The 27768-nt window shown below is 40.1% G+C and overlaps 1 protein-coding gene across 6 annotated transcripts in view; it reads left to right on the top strand.

The window, feature by feature from the left end:
* The window catches only part of LOC106879684 (MAP kinase-activated protein kinase 5-like), a 38758-nt gene extending 11060 nt beyond the window's left edge, over positions 1-27698 (top strand). For 3 of the 6 annotated variants that reach the window (XM_089341097.1, XM_089341096.1, XM_089341094.1), the window contains exons 2-14: positions 9954-10088; positions 10679-10752; positions 11328-11501; positions 13105-13213; positions 14052-14141; positions 15942-16037; positions 17389-17466; positions 18787-18974; positions 19687-19804; positions 20917-21044; positions 22546-22667; positions 23544-23648; positions 24677-27698. In XM_089341097.1, coding sequence (XP_089197223.1) covers positions 10059-10088; positions 10679-10752; positions 11328-11501; positions 13105-13213; positions 14052-14141; positions 15942-16037; positions 17389-17466; positions 18787-18974; positions 19687-19804; positions 20917-21044; positions 22546-22667; positions 23544-23648; positions 24677-26031 — 2667 coding nt within the window. In that variant the 5' untranslated portion in view covers positions 9954-10058 and the 3' untranslated portion in view covers positions 26032-27698. Of the gene's footprint in view, positions 1-4453; positions 4772-4801; positions 4856-9953; positions 10089-10678; positions 10753-11327; positions 11502-13104; positions 13214-14051; positions 14142-15941; positions 16038-17388; positions 17467-18786; positions 18975-19686; positions 19805-20916; positions 21045-22545; positions 22668-23543; positions 23649-24676 lie in introns of those variants that run through there. The other 3 variants (XM_089341093.1, XM_089341092.1, XM_089341095.1) reach the window with 2 other exon arrangements.
* The last annotated feature ends 70 nt before the right edge of the window (positions 27699-27768 follow it).

Below are 27768 nucleotides of genomic sequence, written 5' to 3'. Positions count from 1 at the left end.
TTGAGTTTTTGGCCTGTAATTTTGGATTTTGTCCCTAATATTATTATTACTATATATATATATATATATATATATATATAGTAGAGTAGCCGAGGTCAAAACGTTCATGAGAGACCAAATGGTTTCTGTAAATATGTATAGGCACGGCTTACTGGGGCTTTTAGCCAACTGGTTTTGAGATCCGATGATACGCCATAAAGCTAAGCCCTTTATGGAGGTGAAACCTAAGGTGATCCCATAAACCGGCCTTATCTAACTTTTATGTGTGTGTGTGTGTGTCTGTGTGTGTGTGTGTCTGTGTCTGTGTGGTGCGCGTGTGCACGTCCACCACCGCTTGACACGATGGCTATACGACACGATCTGTGTCCAACGCAGGGTGGCCCAGTTACAGCTGAGTGGACTGGTGCAACGAGAAAATGTGTTTTGCAGAAGAACATATCGCACAACCTGTCTGGGAATCGAAACCACGATCTCACGATCGTGAGTTCGACACGCCTAACCACTAGGCCACGTGCCTTCACACACACACACACACACACACACACACACACTCGCGCACACATACAAACACACATACACTCATACATATACATACACATACACATACATACATACATACACACGCATATACATACATATACATATACACACACATACACATATAAATACATACATATAAATCTGCACACACACACACACACACGCATACGCACACACACACACACGCACACACACACACACACGTACATGTAGCTGGAGTTGCATGATAACAGTTTGACTCAGCTTCACATGATCTAAAAATCTTGCTGTTTCATGGGACACGTCCATCTCATTAGATGTTCGGGGTGGGGGGAGACTGGAAAGTTTGAAAGAAATTCAACATAGCTTCTACGAGAGACTACTGAAAAGTTCTTGGCTTTATGGGTGTCGCAAAAGGCCTGGCTGGAAGCCCAATGTCAGAGTTATTTTACAGGGCTTAGAAAAAACTGAAGGACCACTGCAATAAGTGTGTGAATTTGAGAGGGGAATATGTTGAATGAAACCATAATTAACTGATCCCCCTGTATTTTCTTTTACCCAAAGCCAGGAACTTTTCAACACCCCTTCGTAGATAAGTCTCAACGGGTCAGCTGAGGCTACATGTTATACTAATGCTATCAAAGCGGTATAGTATATCTAGCGACATCAGTTCCGTATTGGATATCGCACAATAAGGAAGTTTCGTTTTTGGAGAAAGCGCGATAAAAAAAATTGCTTGCACTTTTATACGATTTTTGTTTGTCCTTGTGTAACTTGCATACACAAATATGCATATACAAATATGCATGCACAAGATTTTTACACACACACACATAAACACATAATATATATATTACAAAAATGCATAATCATAAGTGATTCAGCTGAAAATTAAAAGTAAAGAAATGAGAATTTTTTTTTTTTTTACGGAAATTGCCGAAGAAATTACTTCCACTTCCCGTGTACGATTGACCCAGTCGAAACAACCTTTAAATGTCGTATCGTAATCCTTTCGATAGCACCTTACTAACTTACCAATCACCCGAAGTCTTGCCATGGAATAAATCTGTATACATGAGAACACTAACATCATGGGAGTTGGAAAGGGGATTATCAAAACGTATAATCCCTGACTGATGTTCTGATGCATAAATAACACTGGGATGGACCTGGGAACGGGGACTGAGGAGCACGTGCCTCCGCCAAGAAAAGAAGTGCGCCCTACTAAATATTATTACGCTCTCTTCTCCTCGAATTGTGTGTTCCATTCTGACTTTGTGCCCTGCCTTTGAAAAATTCCTGGGACCGCGCAAGTAACACTGTGTCGCCAGCAGCCACCCATGCGTACCGGCCTTCCCTCTCCACACCACCGATGTTACCCAAGGGAAAGGCTAATGGGCCGATACAGCTTGACACCAGTGACGTCGCAACTCATTTCTACAGCTGAGTGAACTGGAACAACGTGAAATAAAGTGTCTTGCTCAAGAACACAACATGCAGAACTCACAATCTCACGATCAAGCTCGACGCTCTAACCACTGAGCCATGCGCTTTCACTATATATATATATATATATATATATATATATATATATATATATATATATATATATATATATATATATATATATATATATATATATATATATATATATATATATATATATATATATATATATATATATATATATATATATATATATATATATATATATATATATATATATATATATATATATATATATATATATATATATATATATATATATATATGGGAGAATGTACGAAAAAAACAACAACAGACGAGGACAGGTGGTGTAAACAACAAAAGGATGTATTAGTATGACGCTCGGGAATACGGAAAGTCTTTAACGTTTCGAGCTACGCTCTTCAACAGAAAGAATACGGAGACAAGGAGAAAAACACGGAGAAAAAAAATTGAATAGTGTTCAGTCAACGGTCAATCATCGAAATCGTAATTGAACCATATTCGATGACTAGCACCTGTGCCAGCGGACCACTAACAGCGTGATCATTGCCAGAGCAGCTGTCTGGCTTCCGTGCCAGTAGCACGTAAATAGCACCATTTGAGCGTGATTGTTACCAGCGTCGCCTTACTGGCACTTGTGCCGGCGGCACGTTAGAAAACATTCGAGCGAGGTCGTTGCCAGTGCCGCTGGACTGGCTCCTGTGCAGGTGGCACGTAAAAAACACCATTTTGAGCGTGGCCGTTGCCAGTACCGCGTGACTGGCCCTCGTGCCGGTGGCACGTAAAAGCACCCACTACACTCTCGGAGTGGTTGGCGTTAGGAAGGGCATCCAGCTGTAGAAACTCAGCCAGATCAGATTGGGGCCTGGTGCAGCCATCTGGTTTCACCAGTCCTCAGTCAAATCGTTCAACCCATGCGAGCATGGAAAGCAGACGTTAAACGATGATGATGATGGTGATGATGATATAGATGTATATATATATATATATATATATATATATATATATATATATATATATGTATGTATGTATATATATGTTTGTGAGTGATGTGTGTGTGTGTTACTAGATAAAAGGATTTATGAATCAACAATCAAAAAGTGAGTAGCAGAAGATTTAAGATGAAGGCAGACGATCTTTTGGACAAGCCGCAGACGCAATACACCCCCGACACCTTCGCCATCACTGCAGCCGCCGCCGCCTCTACTATCACCACTGGCATCACCGCCACCACCAACACAAACATCACTGCTCGGTCGGTACCACCGCCACCATCCCTACAGTCTCCACCACTACCACCATCACCACCGCAAACCGCTACGACCACGATCGCCTCCAGCATCACCGCTACCATCGCCAACACAACCACCGCCGCTGACACCACTACCACAACCTCCACTACCACCACCACCACCACCACCACCACCACAATCATCGCCACTACCACCACCATCACCACACAATCAACGCCCCCCCCCCCCAACCACAATCACTGCCGCACCAACACCACCACAACCACTACAACCGCCGCCACCACCACCACCGACACCACCGCCTCACGGAAAGAGTTGGCCGTTGCAGACGTTGGTGAACTATTTAACTGTAATATAATTTGCTTGTGGATTGTATATATATTTCCCGGCCTGTCGGTCGCATTTGTGACGATTGGAAGCAGTCCAGGTACTGCCGACGACGACGTTGCCCTTCGTCGTAGGTGTCTCGTCTTACCGAAGTATCAGGTGATGATTCTACCTGGGAGGGTGCTTCGTGCTTTGCCCTTTCCAACCACCTTTAGCCTAGCCTTTGCGATCAGCGTTTTTGCGATCAACTGCGGGTAAATGCAGTTAGTGTTTTGGGGGTACCTTGAACGTTTTTATAGGGAAATATCGTTGTTTGCATAATGCAAATGAAGAAGCGTGTAGGCCTTTCCGATTCGCTTTTATTGTTATTGTCTATTTTCCTTTTGTAATTTGCTAATTCAAAATTAATTATGCGTATATATTAACACACACATACTCACGCACACACATACATTCGGTCATTCTTGCGTACATACATACATATATACATACATAGCATACATGTTATATGTGTATATATTTTACACACAGCCACACACTCGCACACACGTTTTAATTAATATTTAGCAGAAGTGACAGTCACTATCCGGCCCTTGAGTCACTCTGTTGCGTCTGCTAAATATTAAAAAATATATATACATATACTCATATTTTGAGTTCTATTTTTCCTGTTTGCATCACCTTATATATATATATATATATATATATATATATATATATATATATATATATATATATATATATATATATATATATATGCACACGCACACATACGCAGGCATGCATACATACATATAATTATACATACATATACATACAAGCATAAGACCGAGAAAGAGAGAGAGGGGGGGAGAGAAAAGGAAAGATAAAATGATTGAAAGATAGAAAATATGTGAGAGAGAAAGAGAGAGAGAGAGAGAGGAAGGAAGAAAGAGATAGAAAGAAAGAAAGATACGGTGAGAAACAGAAAGAAGTAGAGAGAAAGAGAGAGAAGGAAAGAAAAGAGAAAGAACGAAATAAAGAGAGGGGAAGAAAGAAAGAGACAGAAAGAAAAAAGAAAGAAAGAGACAGAAAGGAAAAAGAAAGAAAGCGATAGAATAATCTTTTAAGAGTTACTTCCCTTTGTTTATGCCCTTCTTTCTGCTGTAAAGTCTCTCTCTTTCTTTCTCTCTCTCGACTCTTCGGTAAGTTTCTTGTTAAAATAATATTTACAGAATCTATGGAACAGCGCTTAGGTTGGACTGGTTTTATATCCTCTCTTATGCAACGTATGTATCTATTATTACATAATTTCTTACTACTAATACTACTACTACTTCTACTATAGATAGATCTGACGAAGGAGTCGTACCTTGCTAGAAATGGTAGCGAAATCTACCTCAAATCATAACTGTTGTCTTGTCTTTAGTGTCCCATAGGCAGCCTTCGACTTCTTTTTTCTATCCAGAAAGGTTTTGTTTGTTTCTCAACGCAGTATTTACATGCTGTTATTTACAGCATTCTATGTGCTTCGAGATCCAGTTCCCAAAAAGAAAAAAATTACGAAGAGAAATTTACGCGAAGGACACATTAAATTATGCAGTCCTCAATATTCTTAGAACACACACACACATAGATACATACATACATACATATGTATATATAAACGGGGATGGTCACGTATGATTGACCCGGTGCTAAACAACAGCTGCAATAGCTATAAATAGAATCAGTCTTTGTAGACCGGCGGAGAGAGAGCACTTTGCGGTACGAGACATGAAGGGACTCTACGTGGTAGCCTGACCATGTCAGAAATAGCAACCAAATTTACCTTAGAACATCCATTTCCGTTAAAAGAACGAAAACAAACTATAATACAAACAAAATGTCAGTTATGTAAGAATACATTGTATATCGTTGTGCATGATAGACGATACCTAAATAAAAGACGGGATGGTCATAGCTGGAAGGACGCTTTAGATCGTAACTAACGACGGCAAACAACAAGAATAACTTGCAATATTCAGTCTTTGTCTGCTATTAACCTTTACATATAGAAAAGCCTAAAATTATTATTATTATTATTTCATTGTTAACTCTATTTTCTAGATTACCGGAAAGGGGAAGACAAAGGCCTTAGTGAGATTCGAACACCGAATGCTTAGGACTGTAATAAAATACTGCAGAGCAACAGCACTTTTGTCCACCGCTTTACCATTTCTGCCACTTGTCGCCCTTATCATTTTATTTTTTTTCTTCTCCGTGGGTCCCAGAATATTTTGTGATCAAATCGCATCGGTATTTTATATACACATAAAATATAATATGTATGTATAGTATAGTATTATAGTATATAGTATAGTAAGAGAGTTTCTAATGTTTTAGAACTTGCTTCTTTTTCGGATATATGAACTACTGACCGATATATATGTGTGTGTGTGTGTGTGTGTGTGTGAGAGAGAGAGAGAGAGAGAGATTTAATCCATAATCGTTAGTTCGACAAAATATATACTGTTTCGCGTATGGCTCATAATAAATTTGTCGGACTAACGATTATACATATAATTTTCTTTTTAAATTACTCTCAGACTTGGTCTTGGAGAATTTTTTTGTAAATGACCTAACATAGCTTCTTTATGAACTTGTCACCCACTAGAATTTGTGTGTGTCTGTGTGTTTATAAAACAAGGAATAAATAATGGTCGTTACATATTTTTCTTTATTGTAGTAAATTTTAACTTGCAGCTGTTTCCAGTTATCATTATCGGTTTGTTTTTGATAGGATTGCTCAATCGCTGCATTGTTAGCTTGATGTACTAACAAACAGCTTATAAACTATTTTGCCCGGATTGATAATCCCTCACTAATAACTATATATGTATGTATGTGTATATATATAACTAATAACTATATATATTATATATATATATATATATATATATATATATATAGTGTCTGGGGAGAGTCATTCTCTTTTAGTGCCTTATTATTTAACACACACACCGGTTCGATTTCCACTCATTTATTTTTTCTAAAATCGTTGCGTCTTGCAACCTTATATATATATATACAACCATATATATACATGTGTGTGTGTGTGTGTGTGTTGGTGCAAACAGGAAAAATAGAAATTCGGAATACTAGTATATGTATAGTTTTGTTAATATTTAGCAGAAGCAACCGAGTGACTCAACTTTCCGAGAGTTTCGTGTTTTGGCACATTATTACACTTTCTTCCATTTCCAGAAGTCGGTAGAATAAATTTACCATTTATGTTATGCTAGTAGTGATAACGCCGGTCAGACAGGGCATCAATCATGGTTTTGTACTAAAGACCCGTTACTATTTTTTTTTTTTTTTAATTCTGAACTCTAGAAAAACAGTGAATGATTGTGTTCCTTGTATGGACACTGAGGGAGTGTGTAAGCTTGTTTTGTTTTAGCATTTTTTTTCAAAATTTGTGCAGTTTATTTTCTGTCAATTTTATGAACAAGTATGAAAATATTTAGATAAGAGTTAGCAGTATTTTATGATGGGTTTTTTAAATGTTTAAATTACCGTTGCACAAATCTTATGAACAGCTTGTTTGATATACATGGAAACACTCTCTCACAGACACAGACACACATATTTACGTCTATACACAAACTCGCAGACATACACACGGACATCCGTGTATGTATGTGTGTGTGTGTGTGTGGTTCTTGAAGCAACGGCAAGACTCCTACCCTAGAAAAGAACTCAATATTTAATAATGTAGAATGCATATATTTTATATATGATTAAAGGCTTTGCAGTATACAAAATACTGTTGCATAGAAACACCTGTGGAACTGTAAGGTGTGTGTGTTGTATGCATGTGTGTGTGTGAGTGTGAAGTAGGAATAGACGTCTTCAGTGCGCGACAATTTCACCGTTTAGGTTTCTGCCCTTTTATTGTTAACCACATTAAACTTCTACCGTGGCATTATCACACGGGGTCCTTTGCAGTCTGAGGAGAGCTGTAACTTAATATTGAGAACACCTTAATTATGAGAGAAAAGAACATGGGTTTCGTCTTGGCCCAAGTTCTTTTCTCTGATTCGATAGATAGATATATAGATGATGGCTTAGATGACCGAAACTTCGAAGTCACGATCGGCAACTTTTTTGTATAACAATAAATTCGTACTTCACAAAAGTATAGAGTAACCTTGCTGATTAATCTAAAATTGTTTTTTTTTATTATAACTAAACACACACACACACACGCACGCACACACATATAATATTTAGCAGAAGCAACAGAGTGATTCATGAGCCGAGAGTTTCGTGCCAAACACGAAACTCCCGGCCCTTGAGTCACTCCGCTAAATATTAATAAAAAGTATTCATATACCCATATTTCGAGTTCTATTTTTCCTGTTTGCACTACCATACCTATATACATACATACATACATACATACATACATATATATATATATATATATATATATATATATATATATATATATATATATGTATATATATATACATGTATGTATGAGAGAGAGAAAGAAACAGTAGTTTATTGTACATAGCGATGAAAGCATCTCTTTATGTATGTGTGTTTGGAACGGTAAGTTGTCTAATATACAAAACCACTAAAAGCAACCTTCCGCGTTCAGTTTTGTTTCATAATATTTAATGATGCCGTAATATATATATATTTTACGTATATTATCAGCAAGGTATCTTGTCTTGATTTCCTACTCTAATATATTGTCAAAGACCGAGGCTCGATTTTCAATGAAAAGTATTTTCTCTTCAATTCCATCTATTTATTTATTAAGCAGCATCTTTACTTGTAATTATTTAGTTTTGTTTTTTTTTGTTGTTGTTGTTGCTTTTTTTTTTCGCAACAATACCGCATGATGGAAATTTTAAGCATCGTAAATTCCCCCCCCCCTCTTGTATTCCCATCCACTCTAGACATGCATGCTTGTAGTGGTCCCCCGACCTGCTAGAAATCGGTCCTAAATTCTCGATCAACCCACACTCTACTCGTCCTAGAGAATGATGGTAGGTAGGTAGGTAGGTAGGTGGTCTGGGGTTTCCCCTGCACATAGGTGAAAAAGACTGGATGGTCACCGCGGGAATAGTCTTATCGAACCGGGCTGTCCTGAGGTTAGATATTACCACCACTGCCGCCGTCGCCACCACCACCACTACCGCCACCACCACCACTACCACCACCGTGATCAAAGACATTCCAGTGGAGACCATCACAACTTTTCCTCAAGGAATTCAGAATCACATTATGCATCATATCCATATATATATATATATATATATATATATATATATATATATATATAAAGACAAGTCTTATTTGAAAGAGAATCGGCTGTTATTTCTAGCAGGTCGAACGACCACATAGCGGTTCCCCTCGCTGGAAATTGATACGATTTATAAACCTCAATCTGAAAGAAAAAAAAAAATTTGTTTAAAAATTTTTTTTAAATGAGAAAGCATTACAAATGGAAAATTCCAGAAACCAATCTAGGTTTTCTTGTAACAACACAGCTGTTTACTATTCACACACTGAATCATCCATCACCAGCTGTTGAAAGTAGAATCACCTGCCCTGGGGCTGGCCGGAAGTGTAATGGGAAGACATTTGTTTAAGTGAAAGAAAAAAGAAAAAAAAAGTGAATAAACTTTCCAAAGAAGTTTGCTTCCCAACTGCAAGGTTTTTGGGTTGTGTTCAGTCCCACCGTGTGGCACCTTGGGCAATGTTTTCTACTATGGTTCCAGGTCAATGCCTTGTGACTGAATCTGGTTAATGGAAATTGAAAGAAGCCTGTTGTGTGTGTGTGTGTACACACACACATATATATATATATATATATATATATATATATATATATATGTATATATACACACACATATAAGAGGGATGACCACTAAGTGGACATCCATTATGCTAGAAGAAGACCACCTATGGTCTGACTACTAAGAAAAGATTGTTCTCAAGGAAATTTAGTTTAATAGATGTATGTAGTCTAATAGATGTAGGTAGTCTATCAGATGTAGATATGCTAACATAATCTAACAGATGTAGGTATCCTAACATAATCTAATAGATGTATGTAGTCTGACAGATGTAGGTAATCTAACAGATGTAGATATCCTAACATAGCCTAACAGATGTAGATATCCTAACATGGTCTAATAGATGTAGGTATTCTAACATAGTCTAACAGATGTTAAAATCCTAACAGATCCCAATGTAGTCAGTCTAATAGATGTATTCTAACTGATATAAATAATTTAAGAGGTGCAGATGATCTAACTAATTATGGTATTTTTTTTAGTAAACACAGTCTAAATTTTTGCTTGCTTTTTCTCTTCCATTCCTATACAGATAAATGGTCAATGGTCAACCATTGGTCAAGACTCAGTTGGAAGATGTTACCTACCAAGTATGTTCTTCATCAAGAAAGTCTAGAATAATTTGAGGACACCACCAATGGCAGATTATGGCACCTTACAGGTCAAGGTAAGTTCAAGTCTGGGACAGTGAACACCCCCCACACACATGCGCGCACACACATACGCACTTAACGTAGTTCTCGGGGATATTCAGCGTGACACAGTGTGACAAGGCTGACCCTTTGAATTACAGGCACAACAGAAACAGGAAGAAAGAGTGAGAGAAAGTTGTGGTGAAAGAGTACAGCAGGGTTCGCCACCATCCCCTGCCAGAGCCTCTTGGAGCTTTTAGGTGTTTTCGCTCAATAAACACTCACAACGCCCGGTCTGGGAATCGAAGCCGCGATCCTATGACCGCAAGTCCGCTGCTCTAACCACTGGGCCATTGCACCTCCACTGATGGTATGTATATATATATAATGGTGCAAAACTGAATATTACCAATTGGTTGATAACGAATGAAGAATTAGGGACCTTCCATGTTTGTCTCCCATCCAGTTGTGCACTCAGTATTAAAATGAGATCTCAGTGTTATTTTTCATTTTTGCATAATTTAGACGACAATTTATTCACCACACCCTGTGTGTGTGTGTGTGTATGTAAGTCAAGAATGTGGCTTGAGTTAACTTTAATCATCTTCTTACCTATCTTTTGTAGACACACTCGGTACTGGACGACTATATAATCTACTGGAAAGAGAAGTTAGGTAGTGGCAGCAATGGACCCGTCAGGTAAGTGGTGGTGGTCAAAGTGGATCTTCCTTTATCTCTAGTTGTTATTTAATCATTGCTAATTTAGCTGTGTTTATATGACGAAGATACATGGTTCTGTTCAAAATCTTCTCATCAAGCAAACCTATGATGTAAGGCAACCGTCTTATCTTATTTCAGGCATAATGTTTCACCCTCCTGCTAAAATTGGAAACGTTTATTATTGGCAGAATCATTAGTGAGTCTGAGTTCAAATACCACCATGTTCAGCTTTGCCTCTCATTCTTTTGGGAGTCAATAAAATAAGTACCAGTTGAGTACTATGTTCTGAGTTCAAATTCTGCCGAGGTCAGCTTTGCTTTTTATCCTTTTAGGGTCGATAAATTAAGTAGCAGTGAAACACTTGGGTTGAGGTAATTGATTAGTCTCTTCCCCCAAAATTTCAGACCTTGTGCCTCTAGTAGAAAGGATTATTATTATTATTATTATTATTATTATTATTATTATTAATTTCAGATTTGTTTCTTGTGGAATTCCATTTATTTACGAATAATTTGAAATTTCCATTGTAAACTGTTGATTTGTGCATCTTGTAGGTTGTGTAAGAAAAAGGCAACATCAGAGAGGTTTGCCGTCAAGTGTCTACCAGATTGCCTACAAACCAGGACAGAAGCGAAAATCCACATCTTGTGTAGCAATCACCCCCATATCGTGACTGTCTACGATGTCTATGTGAACAACATCCAGTTCCCAGGAGAATGTCATCCCAAGTAAGTGTCTTCTATTGTTGTTTAGCCCTAGGTCAACCTTGATCCCCCACCTGACTCATGATGACAATGATCAAAGGCAAACTATCTAAACTATCATTTTAGAAATTTCTAGAGCAGTGCCAGTTAAGCGACAAGGCCGACCCTTTGAATTACAGGCACAACAGAAACAGGAAGAATAAGTGAGAGAAAGTTGTGGTGAAAGAGTACAGCAGGGTTCGCCACCATCCCCTGCCGGAGCCTCGTGGAGCTTTAGGTGTTTTCGCTCAATAAACACTCACAATGCCCGGTCTGGAAATCGAAACCACGATCCTATGACCGTGAGCCCACTGCCGTAACCACTGGGCCATTGTGCCTCCACTTCAGGCCTTGTACCTAGAGTAGAAAAGAACATATGTTTTAATTTAAATTAGTACGTCATTATTCATTTTGTCAAGTGTGAGTGGAATGGCTTCTGTTGGAGTAACTCTTCTTTCCTTTACTCTTGTTAACCACTTCAACTGATGCAGTGACATAAGCACTTAGAAAGATACTTAGCCTTTAGATATAGTCATCCCTTTGTCAGAGCATCTTCAACATCCTCTTCCTCCTTCTTCATATACTTTTTACTCTTTTACTCTTTTACTTGTTTCAGTCATTTGACAGTGGCCATGCTTGAACACTGCCCTTTAGTCAAAGAAATTGACCCCTGGACTTACTCCCTGTATGCCTGGTGCTTATTCTATCAGTCTCTTGATAGCAGAGCCCTGAAAACCGTTGAGAACATCAGCCTGCAGCCCCAGACCTCATAGCTATCCATCACATGCGCTGGTACAGACATGGCTTCCGTCTCCTGCTAGATCATCCTACCAGGGCTTCGCTCTCATTCGACGCAGTAGTAGCAGGCAAGAAGAGGCTTTGTGGCTGGACGTGGTTGGGGAAGATCTCCAGAGGTTTAACATCGCCTTGGAGTATACAAAGGGGCTGGCACAGGACGGTCAGCGATGGAGAGCACTGGTCTACTCTATGCATGATGATGTCCCTGGGACCACTAACTTGGAATGAACTCAGTCACATCAAGCAAGCATCATCATCATCATTGTTGTTGTCATTTAACGTCCATTGTCCATGCTGGGCATGGGTTGGAAGGTTTGACCAGGGCTGAGGAGCCACACCAGACTCCAGTCTGATTTGACATGGTTTCATGGTTTCTACAGCTGAATGCCCTTCCCAATGCCAACCATTCCGAGGGTGTATTGGGTGCTTTTACATGCCACCAGGATGGGTAGTTGGCTTCATGGGTCTTCTTCTTCTCAAGCATGGCACATTACCAAAAGGTCTCGGTCATACGTCATTGCCTCTGTGAGGTCCAACTATTGAAAGGTGCTTTTTATGTGCCACTGGCAGAGGTGCCAGTTACATGACACTGGCATCGGACATTGCTCCCGTGAGGCCCAAAACACTAATGATTGCAGCAATAACAACAACAACAACAGCAGACTGGGTGGGTTCAGTGTTCAAAACTGTAAAATAAATCTAAGATTATAACGATTTCAGTTTTCATTCTTTTTGTTTTATTTGGTATGTGGTACTTGATTAGCTAATTACTTGATTACTATATTTTCAGACCTCGTCTCTTAATGATAATGGAATTGATGGAGGGAGGAGAGTTATTCGACCGAATCAGCAGAGAAAGATGTTTCACAGAGAAGAGAGCCACCTTTTATTTAAAACAGGTATATGTGTGTTCATGTGTATGTATTGTGTGTGTGTTCATGTGTATGTATTATGTGTGTGTTCATGTGTATGCATTGTGTGTGTGTTTATGTGTATGTATTGTGTGTGTGTTTATGTGTATGTATTGTGTGTATGTTTATGTGTATGCCTATTATCATTAGGCTCAGTTAGAATTTTCTTCAGGTCGAGTAGCTCATCCCACTCAAAAGGTCCCTGGATAAGGGTTGTTTAAGGATGATGAACAAAAGACCCATGTTTCCAGAGGTGAATCATTCAAACCCCAAAGAATTCCTCTCAACACATGGCTATGATGTTCCCCCACTACTTCTACTCATGATCAGAGATGCACATATTTGTCAACCACTAAGGGACATGCTCAACTGGTTAAGGTCAAGCAACTGACAAGCAAATCTATGATATTGAGCAGAATATTTGTTGTATCCCATCTTTTATATCAAGACAGAACAATGTACATGATAACACTTCCAATCGATTAAGATCAGAAGCCATGAGAGCCACTGCCCAGTACTGCATCACAGCATTTATTATTATTATTATTATTATTATTATTATTATTATTATTATTATTATTATTATTATTATTTTGTCCAGCCTTACATTCTCAGTCCAAAGTCCTCTGAGGTCAACTTTGCCGTTCACCCTTTCAGGCTCAATAAATTACATACCAGTTGAGCACTGGGGATCATTGTAATCAACTTACCCCATCCCCCAAAATTTCAGGTCTTTCTACTTATAGTAAAAAGGATTATTATTATTGTTGTTGTTGTTGTTGCCCTTCTTTATTTTTTTGTTGTTTAACATTGTTTTCTTTGACAGATCACCTCTGCCATCAAAAGATGCCACAGTCAAAATATAGCACACAGGGATTTGAAACCTGAAAACCTGCTGCTCAAAGACAATTCTGCTGTAAGATTTTTCAGTATTTTTTTTTTTTTATATATCTTTTATCTTCTAATTTATTTCAGTAATTGGATGGCAGCCATGCTGGAGCACTGCCTTGAAGAATTCTTATTTGAATGAAATATATATATATATATATATATATATATATAAAAGGTACAGACATCTGTATTGCAATCATGTGACTTCAGGTTCCATCTCAATGCACAGCATGTTGAGCAAGTGTTGTTCTATTGTTTGGGGCTAATCGGTACCTTATGAGTGGAACCAGTGGATGAAAAGTACAGAAATCCATCATATATCTATTAAAATATTTATAAAAATATTATTTATGTAGTATCAACACAGTTTAAGTATATATTAACTAAATTTGACTGAAATTGATGGGTCAACGTTTGGCCAATCAGATTCACCATCATTTTTTGGTCATTTGTTTATATTAAAAAATTGTCACTAGATTTCATAACTTTTTCTTTAAATAATTTTTTTTTTTAAATCAACTAAGCACTTAAAAACTGTATTAAGTAATTCTATACGAGTTACCTCCCTTCACCTGCGTATCTTGTATTTCCTTACAGGTCACTAAACAATATTTGAAGTACCGAAAAAATCCTCAAGTATAGTCCGCCCTTGAGTATAATACGCAGGGGATTTTTAGGGGGCTGTACCTCTGAAAAACGTAAACCTTGAGTATAATACGCACCCCTTCTCTAACTTGTGTCAAGGAGGTCTATATAACGTCCTTGGTTTGTAAACGTATATACGGTAACGTCCTTTATTATTATTGCATATATAACATAATGCAAACGTGTAGCTTTTTTGTGCACTTTGTAGAAAATAAAGAAATAACAGTAATAACGTCAGTGAAAAATAAATATTAAGTAAATTGCCTTTACATGTTTATCAGAAAATTTTGCTTAGGAAATATTTTTCATTTTTAACCTCGTATATAGTATGCACATTTAAATTTGGGGAAAAAAAGTGCGGTTTATATTCGAGGATTTACGGTATGATAAAGTTTTGTGTCATCTCACCTCGTCATATCCAAAAGAGAAACTTTCTCGAGGTACACTTGATAATTGCAACGCATTACATGAAGCTAATGGCAGCATTTTATATCCACAAATCGAAGAAAGTATTTATCCACTAAATCTGGTGTTAAGTACTTCTTCTCACTGTCTGCCACTATCTTAGATACATACATACATACATACATAAATACACATACACACACACACACACACATATATATATATATATATTATTTAAAAAATGGCAAAAAATTATATATTAATTAATATTGATTAATTACCATGAAGCTAGCACATTTAAAGAATCAAAGAGATTCAGAAACAGTATGTGCAATCTCAGGGGATTAAAGTACATTTTTATATATGACGTTGACCACTAACGTGGACATTTAATGTGCTAGAAATAGATCACATCTTGTGTCTGGTCAACGTCATATATATATATAAATATATATATATATATATATATATATATATATATATATATATATATATATATAGGCACAGTGTAGCTGTGTGGTAAGAAGCTTGCTTCCCAACCACATGGTTCCGGGTTCAGCATGAGAGGCTGGATCAGGCCATTTTTTTTACATAAAACAGGTAGAGTGTTTGTGCCATTTAGGGCTGGATTAAATGAAGAGTTAAACATCAAATGGCCTGGAGGGTCAATCTGAATAAAACGGGGATCAAAAAGGAGTCCTTTGAATAAAATAGGAATCAAAAAATGGTTGAGACACAACTAATCTAAATAATTCTTATTGCTTTCTACTTTCAGGATGCTTTAGTGAAGCTGACCGACTTTGGTTTTGCAAAGTTTGATAATGGTAAATTAATGACGCCACATTTCACCCCTTACTATGTTGCTCCGCAGGTACGTCACCCCCTCTTCGTTGTATTTTAGTTATTTTTATATTTTATATCATACAGTTTGTGCACAACATTACCATCAGTCGCAAGTTTCTAACGAACCACTCTCTGCTTTGTTGCTTGTTAAAATTTCGATAGTGATAAGGGAGTGTCTGAAAATAAATATTACAAAGATGACTTGACTTGATTGGCTGGCTTCCATGCCGGTGGCACATACATAGCTCCATCCAATCATGGTCGATGCCAGCCCCCTCTGGCCCCTGTGTCGGTGGCATGTAAAAAAAGCACCTACTACACACTCGGAGTGGTTGGCGTTAGGAAGGGCATCCAGCCATAGAAACACTGCCAGATCAGACTGGAGCCTGGTGCAGCCTCCTGGCTTCCCAGACCCCAGTTGAACCATCCAACCCATGCCAGCATGGAAAACGGATGTTAAACAATGATGATGATGATGATGATGATGATGCTGGCATGGTTGTGTGATAAGGAGCTTGCTTCCCAAACCAGTTCTTGGGTTCAGTCCCACTGCATGGTACCTTAGGCAAGTGTCTTTTATTATAGCCTCTGGCCAACTAAAGCCTCGTGAGTGGATTTGGTAGACGGAAACTGGAAGAAGCCTGTCATGTATATATGTATGTGTGATTGTGTATCTTTGTCTTGACATCACCTGGAAGCTGTAAAATGATTTTCACCATCATACATAGGCGCAAGAATGGTTATGTCGTAAGTAGCTTGCTTACCAACCACATGGTTCCGAGTTCAGTCCCACTGCGTGGCACCTTGGGCAAGTGTCTTTTTTCATGACTAAAGGGGATCTTTATCCATTTTTATTTATATATAATAATAATAAAGAAATAAAAGGATTTTTTCCAATATTCTGACGCCTCTTTTTCTCAATACATATATATACATATATATATATATATATATATATATATATATATATATATATATATATATAGAGATAAGTGAAGGTGCATAGGTCAGTGGTTAGAACGTCAGGCTTACAATCATGAGGTAACTTGTCCAATTCCCACACTGGGCTGCGTGTTGTGTTCTTGAACAAGACACTTTATTTCACATTGCTCCAATTCACTCATCTGTAGAAATGAGTTGTGCCTGGTGCCAAGCTGTATCGACCCCTTTGCCTTTCCCTTGGATAACATTAGTGGCATGGAGAGGGCAGGCTGATATGCATGGGCAACTGTTGGTCTTGCCTGGGCTTGTGCTTTGTCGGAGAACTTTGTAGGTGCAATCCCATGGTCAATCCTGACCAAAGTGGGTCTTTACCCTTTATTTATTTATTCGTTCATTCATTCATTCATTCTTTCTTTCTTTCTTTGTATCTGCATCAGGTATTGGAAGCCTACCTGTTCCAGAACCAAATAAAACATGGTATTATACAGACCTCAAAGCCATGTATGTATGATAAGGTAAGTAGATTTTCTCTCATTCTCTCTCTCTCTCTCTCTCTCCACATGTGTTATTTCTTTACTACCCACAAGGGGCTACACACAGAGGGGACAAACAAAGACAGACAAACGGATTAAGTCGATTATATCAACCCCAGTGCGTAACTGGTACTTATTTAATCGACCCCGAAAGGATGAAAGGCAAAGTCGACCTCGGCGGAATTTGAACTCAGAACGTAGTGGCAGACGAAATACCGCTCTCTCCACATGTGTGTATATGCATTTTTATTGTCCTGGGTGTGACTTCAAGCGGCATCCGGTGGTGGATCCTTCATTTGGAAATTCCAAGATTTTGAGTAGTATTTTCCTATCCTTCCTTAATACCGGTTCCCATATGCTGCTCATATCTGCACTCAGCCTGCTTAGGAGGTTGTTGTGTCCTAGCATATGTGCTGCTTTTAGTCTTCGTATTTTCCAGTGTTCTCTGTCTATTTTTTTAAATATCCGTCAAATGTAAATAATGTCCATAATTCCTCATCTCTTAAATATAGAACTGTATGTATACATATGTATGTGTATATATAATCAGTTGTGGTGTGCAAGAGAGACGATTGCGCTGGTATGGACATGTGGTGAAAATGGATGAGGATAGCTGCGTGAAAAAGTGCCACACCCTAACAGTTGAGGGAACCCGTGGAAGAGGTAGGCCCAGGAAGACCTGGGCTGAGGTGGTGAGGCAAGACCTTCGTACATTGGGCCTCACCGAGGCGATGACTACTGACCGAGACCTTTGGAAATGTGCTGTGCGTGAGAAGACCCGGCAAGCCAAGTAAGATCGTTGCCAGTGCCCCTGGACTGGCTCTTGTGCGGGTGGCACATGAGATGCACCATTTTGAGCGTGGCCGTTGCCAGTACCGCCTGACTGGCTCCCGTAGGATTTTCGAGTGAGATCGTTGCCAGTGCCCCTGGACTGGCTTGTGCGGGTGGCACATAAAAGACACCATTTCGAGCGTGGCCGTTTTCGTGCGGGTGACACGTAAAAGCACCCACTACACTCTCTGAGTGGTTGGCGTTAGGAAGGGCATCCAGCTGTAGAAACTCTGCCAAATTAGATTGGAGCCTGGTGTTGCCATCCGGTTTCACCAGTCCTCAGTCAAATCGTCCAACCCATGCTAGCATGGAAAGCGGACGTTAAACGATGATGATGATCATGATGATGATATATATATATATATATACACACCAGACTACTTAGATAAGTTTGAAACCATTTTTTCAATCGCTCAACTACAGTCATTAATCTTTAATCATCTGCTTTCTTGCTTTCTTTGTTAAATACAGAGTTGTGATATGTGGAGTCTTGGAGTGATCCTGTATATAATGTTGTGTGGTTATCCCCCGTTTTACTCAGAAACTCCTTCGCGTCCACTAAGCTTGGCAATGCGTCGGAAAATCCTCACTGGGCAGTACGAATTCCCAGAACAGGACTGGGAGTTCATCTCAAATTCGGCTAAGGACATTGTACAGAGGTAAGTCATATATAATTCGAGGAGAGATACCATCACCACCACCACCACCAACATCACCACCACTATCATCACAGTGGTTGTATATTCTCTTAACATAACCACCATTACTATTGCTATCACCCCTATCTGTATCAGGACAACTACCCCCATGGGACAGTTCCCCCCCTGCCAACAACAACTACCTCCTAGGACAATTACTCCCCACTGCCTGGTTAAATACCCCCTCTCCAATATATTAAGAAGCTTTAAGTTATTATCTGTTGTCTTTAGCGGGTGGGGTATCATCCATGGGGGATAAATGTCCTAGACTCCCGCTATCATCATCATCATCAACAGCAGCATTATCATCACCTACCACCACCATATTTACCCTTCTCCTACCACCACAGTCACCATCACCAGTAGCTGCAACAAAACCACAACTACAACACTACCACCACCACCACCACCACTTCTATCACTGCACTCACTCAAATGTATGCATCTACTTATTACTTTTTTTTTTTTTTTACATGGCCATCCAGCCACAAAAACCATTCCAAAACAGACAGTGAAGTCTGGTGCAGTGTTCTACCTGGCCAGCTCCATGTCAAACCATCCAACCCATGCCAGCATGGAAAATTGGATGTTAAATGATGATGATGATGATGATGATGATGTTGGTGATGCAAGCATTCACCCTTCTTTTTTTTTTTTTTTTGCCTTTATTCAGCTTGCTACATGTTGATCCTGCCCAGAGAATGACCGTTGGCCAGCTGGAGCAAACTCTATGGCTGAATGAGAATGCTCCAGACACCATTCTCCAATCTCCATGTATAATAGCCAACAAGGTAAGTTAATCAGTAAAGTAATGTTAATTAGTCATAACCATGTGGTAAAGAAACTCACTTTGTGGCCACATGGTCAGCTCCATCGCTTGACTTTTAGAGTCCCCCCTGCAACTTTTTGTTTCGAGTCCCCATCCCTTCAATCAAAATTCATAATCTACGCACCTTTTATTCACAGCTATATTTTACTTTATTCTATCTGAAGTACAATATTTCACGTTATCCTAAAGAACATCTTCAAAAGTACAAGAAGTTAAATTCATTTAGGTCTATTACAAATTCCAATATAGGCACAAGAGTGGCTGTGTGGTAAATAGCTTGCTTACCAGCCACATGGTTCCGGGTTCAGTCCCACTGGGTGTCACCTTAGGCAAATGTCTTCTACTATAGCCTTGGGCCGACCAAAGCCTTGTGAGTAGATTTGGTAGATGGAAACTGAAAGAAGTCCATTGTAGAGTGGCTGTATGGTAAGTACCTTGCTTATCAACCACATGGTTCTGGGTTCAGTTCCACTGCGTGGCACCTTGAGCAAGTGTCTTCTACTATAGCCTTGTGCCTACCAAAGCTTTGTGAGTGGATTTGGTAGACGGAAACTAAAACAACCCCATCATATATATATATATATATATATATATGTATATATATATATATATAGGTGCAGGTGTAATTGTTTGATAAAAAGCTTGCTTCCCAACCACATGCTTCTGAGTTCAGTCCTACTGCGTGTCCCCTAGGTGATGTCTCTTTCACTATAGCTGTGGACCAACCAAAGCTTTGTGAGTAGATTTGGTAGACAGAAACTGAAGGAAGCCCATTGTATGTGTGTGTTCTACTACCACTTGACAACCGGTGTCGGTGTGTTTACATCCTTGTTACTAAACAGTTCAGCAAAAGAGACAAATAGAATAAATATTGGAGTTGATTCAATTAACTAAAAATTCTGCAAGGCTGTGCCCCAGTATGGCCACAGTCTAATGGCTAAAAACAAATAAAAGATAAAAGATTGTAGCAATTGTTGTTATTGTTACTGCCTGGATTGTTGTGAATATTTTTATTTTTTTGTTTGTTCTTGGTGTTGTTTGTTTTTCTTATCGGTGTCAATTCTATCGCCGTAGACCGTCCACGAGGACATCAAAATGGTGCATTCTGATTATCTGTCTACGATGCGTCAGTCCGCGAACCACGTGAAGTTGAAACCAATCGAGGACGTCACGAACCCCATCATACAGAAGAGACAGCTCAGGTGAGTCACCGTCACTACTACCGCCATCACCACCACTACCGCTACTGCCACCACTACCAGTGCCACTACCAACACCATGATCATCACCATTACTGCCACTACTACCACCACCATTATCACCACTACTACCACTACCAACACCATTACCACTACTACACCACCACCATCAACATCACCACCACCACCAACATCACCACCACCACCATCATCACCACTACCACCAACACCATTACCACTACTACCACCACCATTACTGCCACCACCACCACCATTATCGCCACTACTACCGCCGCCATTATCACTGCTACCACCAACACCACCACCACTATCGCCACTACTACCACCACCAACACCACCACCATTATCACCACTACTACTACCACCACCACCATCATTACCACCACTACCCACTTCCTACCTAATTCAAGTTCTTTTTCTTCACTCTTTCCTATATATTTTCATGGGAGTTTTTCCCTCCGAGATGTTTAGGACACACAGGCATATATCACCAACACCGTTGGACCATTGAGGGAGTCTCTACAGGGTTACTTGATCTGCTTAGAAAGTTTCTGGCTTTGGGTAAAAGAAAATAGAGGAAGATCTGTTAATGATGATTTTATTCAACATATTCCCCTCTCAGATTCACACTTATTGCAGCGATCCTTCAGTTTTTCTAAGCCCTGTAAAAGAACTTGGAAGGTTGGGCCTCTAACCAGGCCTTTCACGACACCCTTAAAGCCAGGAACTTATCAACACCCCTTCATATATATATATATATATATATATATATATATATATTTGTTTTGCAAGATTGGCTGACAAAATGGCTGATAGTTAGCAAGGTGGGACACACATAAGAAGGAAGAAAGCAAAGGACCACTGATGAGGTCACAGAAGTGTGACGAAAGAACTCTGGCTGAAATAGGAGTAATGTAATGTAATGTAATGTAATATAAAGCTGAAGCAAATTAACACCAAATATACAGTGCATGTGTTTTTATTGGCTAAACTGGCAATATGACCATCCCCAAGTACAACAACATATATATATATATATATATATATATATATATATATATATATATACATATATCATCAACAACATTTAGCGTCCGTTGTCCATGCTGGAATCATCATCATCATCGTTTAACGTCCGCTTTCCATGCTAGCATGGGTTGGACGATTTGACTGAGGACTGGTGAAACCGGATGGCAATACCAGGCTCCAATCTAAATTTGGCAGAGTTTCTACAGCTGGATGCCCTTCCTAACGCCAACCACTCAGAGAGTGTAGTGGGTGCTTTTACGTGTCACCCGCACGAAAACGGCCACACTCGAAATGGTGTCTTTTATGTGCCACCCGCACAAGAGCCAGTCCAGGGGCACGGGTCTAACAATTTGACCAGGACTGTCAAGCTGGAAGGCTGCACCAGACTTCATTCTATATGTGTGTGTGTGTGTGTTGGTGTGTCTGAAATGAAATTGTTTTCCCACTATTTCAGGAATGAATCTGAAAGTGAGTTGACAGAGAAGCTCGTGAGGACAGTAACGAAGAATAACACAGAGAACATTAAGTTGAAGGCCCTTCGTGATATCATAGCGTATTGCATACTGCCCTCAGCAGGTAAGATTTCTAATTTATCAAGACTCTTTCACAGTTCTCTACTGCAGTGTCTTTGAAGCCTGCTGTGTATATATATCATCATCATCATCATCGTTTAACGTCCGCCTTCCATGCTAGCATGGGTTGGACGATTTGACTGAGGACTGGTGAAACCGGATGGCAACACCAGGCTCCAATCTGATCTGGTAGAGTTTCTACAGCTGGATGCCCTTCCTAACGCCAACCACTCAGAGAGTGTAGTGGGTGCTTTTACGTGTCACCCGCACGAAATATATATATATATATATATATATATATATACACACACACACGTATATATATATATATATATATATATACACACACACACACACACATATACATGTGTATGTATATATATATATATATATATATATATATATATATATATATAAACAATATATGAGTATATGCATATATATATACATGTATGTACATACCTTCATCTACATGTACATATAGATGCATATCTGGGTACATGATGTGGCAAAAGAACATGGACAAAATGATAAACAAGGTACAACAAACAAGCAGGCCACATAGAAACATCTCCTTCATCAGCTGCCACCATTAAAACACCGGTGTTTCGTATATATATATATATATATATATATATATAAATATATATACAGCAGGCTTTTAAAGTTCCCGTCAACCAAATCCACAATGTCTCCTGGGGCTAAATTACAGCCACATTCGTCCTAAACCAGGACTGCCATGTTATGTTGGCAAACAATCTTTACTTCAATTGCAGTTGTGTCAATTATAAATGGTATGATGTGTTCTTTGACTGCTGGAATTTCTATGTTGTGCTACATGTGTAACCTGAAATTTATCTCCATGTTTTCTTTGGAACAGTGGAAGAAGATGAGAAAACCATCACCAATCTAACCATCCGTACTTTGTACCTCAATAACAACAATACAGCTTTGCTAGACATCTTCAAATTGTGGGATTGGGACGGTAGGTATATTTCACTCTCGTACTCCCTTTCTCTCTCATTTTCTTATTCCCTTTCTTTCTTATTTTCTCTCATTCTTACTCTCTTTTTCTCTCTCATTCTCTCTCTTACCATCTCTTACTCTCTCTCTCCCTTACTCTCTCTTATTCCCCCCTCTCCCTTTCTCCTTCTTGATTCTCTTTCACCTCTCATCTTCAATTCCTCTCCCACCCCTTTCCCACCACTATCTTATGTCTCTACTTGAAACGTAGAAATGAAGGCACATGGCCCACGGTCGTAAGGTCCCCAGTGGTGCACTGTGTCCTTGAGCAAGACACTTTATTTCACAGTGCTCCAGTCTGCTCAGCTAGCAAAGGAAAGTTGTATGTATATTTCAAAGGGCCCAGCCTAATCACATTCTGTGTCATGCTGAATCTCCCTGAGAACTATGTTACAGGTTACTACACATGTCTGTGGGGTGCTCAGACACTTAACCCCATCTTGAGGTAAAATTTTAAACAGGTAAGACAACAACCAGGTGAGATTTCATACGTCGAACATGATTTATCAACCGATGTTGAATTTATCACATGTATATATATTCTTGCTTCCTAACCACATGGTTCTGGGTTCAGTCTCACTGCGTAGCACCTTGGGCAAGTGTATTCTGCTATAGCCTCGGGCCGACCAAAGCCTTGTGAGTGGATTTGGTAGACAGAAACTGAAAGAAGCCCATCATATATGTGCGGGTGTCTGTATTTGTACACCCCACCATCACTTGACAATCGATGATGGTGTGTTTACTTCCCCATAACCTAGCAGTTCAGTAAAAGAGACTGATAGAATAATTCCCAGGCTTACCAAAAAATTAAGTACTGGAGTTGAGCCATTCAACTCAAAATTCTTCAAGGTGGTCCCTCAGTATGGTCATAGTCTAATGACTGAAACAAGTAAAAGATAAAAGAGAGACACACACACACACACACACACAATTAATTAACTTTGGTTGGTAATTATGTGATTATTTGTTGCTTCTTTCTTCTTGCAACAGGTGAGAAATTCAACCAGAAAGTGGACCGCAAGCTGCTGGCCCGGCATCTCAGTGATTTATTATTATTGCAGCCTTCGCCATCCCAGCCCCAGCCAAGCCTTTCCCTGCCGTTGACCTCAACAACAACACCAACAATAGTCGCAGCGACAACAGCAGCACTACCACAGCAACCCGACGGTCAAGATCGGCCGTCCTCGGCTTCACTGCCCCCGGCCTCTCCTCCTCCTCCACCGCCGCCACCCCTTCCCCCTCCTCCTCCTCCTCCTCCCGCCCCTCCCCTGCCGTCGACGTCAAGGCTGTCCCTGTCGCCCGGCTCGCCCCTCTCCTCCCCGTCCGTCTGCTCCTTCGCCTCCCCGCCGACCTCCTCCTACATCTCGCCGGCCTCCTACACCTCCCCGTCCTACCCGTGCTCCACGCTGTCCCCTTCCTCGTGCGAGACGTCGCTCGACGTGCCGGCCAGCCCTCCCTCGCCGTCGTCGCCGCTTTCCCCGGCCACGCCGCCGCCGCCGCCGCCGCCGCCTCCCGGCGACCCCGGCAGCCCGTCTGGCGTGCTCCTGCCAGCCACCGTCTACGTGGCCGCCGCCGCCGCCGCCGCCGACAACCCCGCCGTGACCACCACCACCACCACCACCACTGACAGTTTATCTGCCACCACCACAATGAACACCGCCTCCGCCACCATCACCACCACCACCACCATCGGTGACAACGCCATAACTATTACCTCTGGGAGCACAAGTGATGACATAAACAGCACTACTACCACCACCACCATGACTGCTGACAAAACCATCGACACTACTACTACTACTACTACTCTTGACAGTACTCCTTCCACTACCACCAGAACCACTCTCGCTGCGGACTATACCGTAGCTCCCTCCTTCTTTGTTGAGGCATATCCGGCACGGGCGAGGGCAGTGATGCAGTCCACTACCTCCACCTCCTCCCCCTCCACTTCCTTCTACTACTACTATTACCACTACCCGTCGTCGTCGTCGTCGTCGTCAACGTCGCCTCCGTCACCACCGTCTTCATCGCCGCCGTCACTACCACCACCACCACCAGCAACGACAACGACGCCGCCGCCGCCGAAAACAGCAGCAGCAGCTGCAACGTCATCGCCGTCGCCGCCGACTGGACTACCACCACCACCACCACCACAACCACCAATGTCATCATCATCATCATCATCAACAGCTGCAGCACCAACAACAACAACAGCAGCAGCAGCAGCAGTAACAGTGACTACGAGAAGAACAGCATCAATACCCTCGTCACCATTAGCAACAATGACAACAACATCAACATCATTATCGTCATCACCATCATCATCATCGCCGCCTTCATCATGACTGTCATCGTGACGTTTGTTCACTAGAGACAACAGGTACTTTTATGCGGTCGCTCTGCCGACCTGTTAGAAATAGCAGCCAAATCTCACTCAGATTAAACACACACACTATGGTCTTAAAGAAAGGAAGGAGTCCATTAGGTAATGACGCCACCACCTTCACCATCAGCAGCACCAACACCAGCAATTCTGTCCGTGACCAAACACTGTTGCCACCACCCACGCCACCATCCACATCCTTCCCAGGCTATCGGTCATACTTGTCCCCTGCAATCTCTACTGTCACCCTGCCAGCTTCCTCATCACTCATCATCATCATCATCATAGTTTTTACGTCTGCTTTTCCAATCTGTCATGGGTTAGGCATACTTGTTTCCAAGTAAGGTAATATTTCCTTGTGACCAGAGAGACAACGTCTTTCATGGAAGATTGCATTGAAGGACATTGCTTATATGAGGAAGATTTTTCTTTCCAACTATGACGTGATGTCAAGGCAAGAGGAGACACATATACACATACATATATATATACATACACACATGTAGATAGACATACATACATATATATATATATATGTGTGTGTGTATATATATATATATATATATATATATATATATATATATATACTTGGCGTTAGGAAGGGCATCCAGCTGTAGAAACTCTGCCAGATCAGATTGGAGCCTAGTGTAACCATCTGGTTTCACCAGTCCTCAGTCAAATCGTCCAACCCATGCTAGCATGGAAAGCGGACGTTAAACGACGACGATGATGATGATATATATATATATATATATATATATATATATAAACTAGCTGGCCCCGTGCCGTCAAAAATGACAGCTAATTGGTTGCTGGTAGAACACAGTGGGATTTTCAACTCAGAATACAAAGATCCAGAACAAATACCAGAAGGCATTTTAATGATTCTGCCAGGCCAGTAGCATTCAACTAATACTTTACTTATTGATCCCTCGTCAGGAAAAAAACAAAGTACGAAAGACAACGTTGACGTCAGCAAGCTTCAAAGTCCGATGATGTTGTTCCAAAGCAGTCATGGGCCGACAACTCAGGCCTGCCGAACTTTCTAAATGGCACGCCAAATTTTTTGAAGAAAATAATAATGTTTTGTCGAAGTGTGGCCTGCCTGACGATGAGCAGAGGCTCATGTGACCCACTTCTTGAAACAAAGGTTGCCCCTTTCTGCTCTCGCGCTTGCTTTTGCCAGTTGACTGTCTTGGAGCTTATCACAGCCTCGAGTTTCCCTCCTGTAAAAATTACGATCTCTTCCTTTCACCCATCTCAAAAGAAAGCTTTAAACCCCAGCTTTTTATCTTTGTAGACACACATACAAAAGAGAGAAAAAAAAATTGTATTTTGTTTTTGTATGTATTTGCTTATTTATTGTATGCCTGATTTTCTTAGTTGACAGTTTGAAATTTATATCAAAGAGGGTAGCTTCTCACCCTCACGTAAACACTTCATTTACGAATAAAAAGATTACCTGAAACATGTATAATGGATATAAATCTACAGTTTCGGTTTTTTTGTGTTTTTTTTAAGGAAGACTTAGTTGTGAATATTTCTGATGATGTGAAAACATTCATATTATTCTCTTACAAATAGAGAAATATATATACGAAATAAAATTTTTAAGGATGTTGAAGTGTACCTTGTTTAAATCCTCACTGCACTTTTTGTTTCAATAACAAAGACATTCAATTGAATGTGCATACGTATA

Source organism: Octopus bimaculoides, chromosome 24, assembly GCF_046866305.1.
Source record: "Octopus bimaculoides isolate indiv1 chromosome 24, ASM4686630v1, whole genome shotgun sequence".
NCBI lineage: Eukaryota > Metazoa > Mollusca > Cephalopoda > Octopoda > Octopodidae > Octopus > Octopus bimaculoides.
This window is presented reverse-complemented; position numbering and strand designations above follow the sequence as displayed.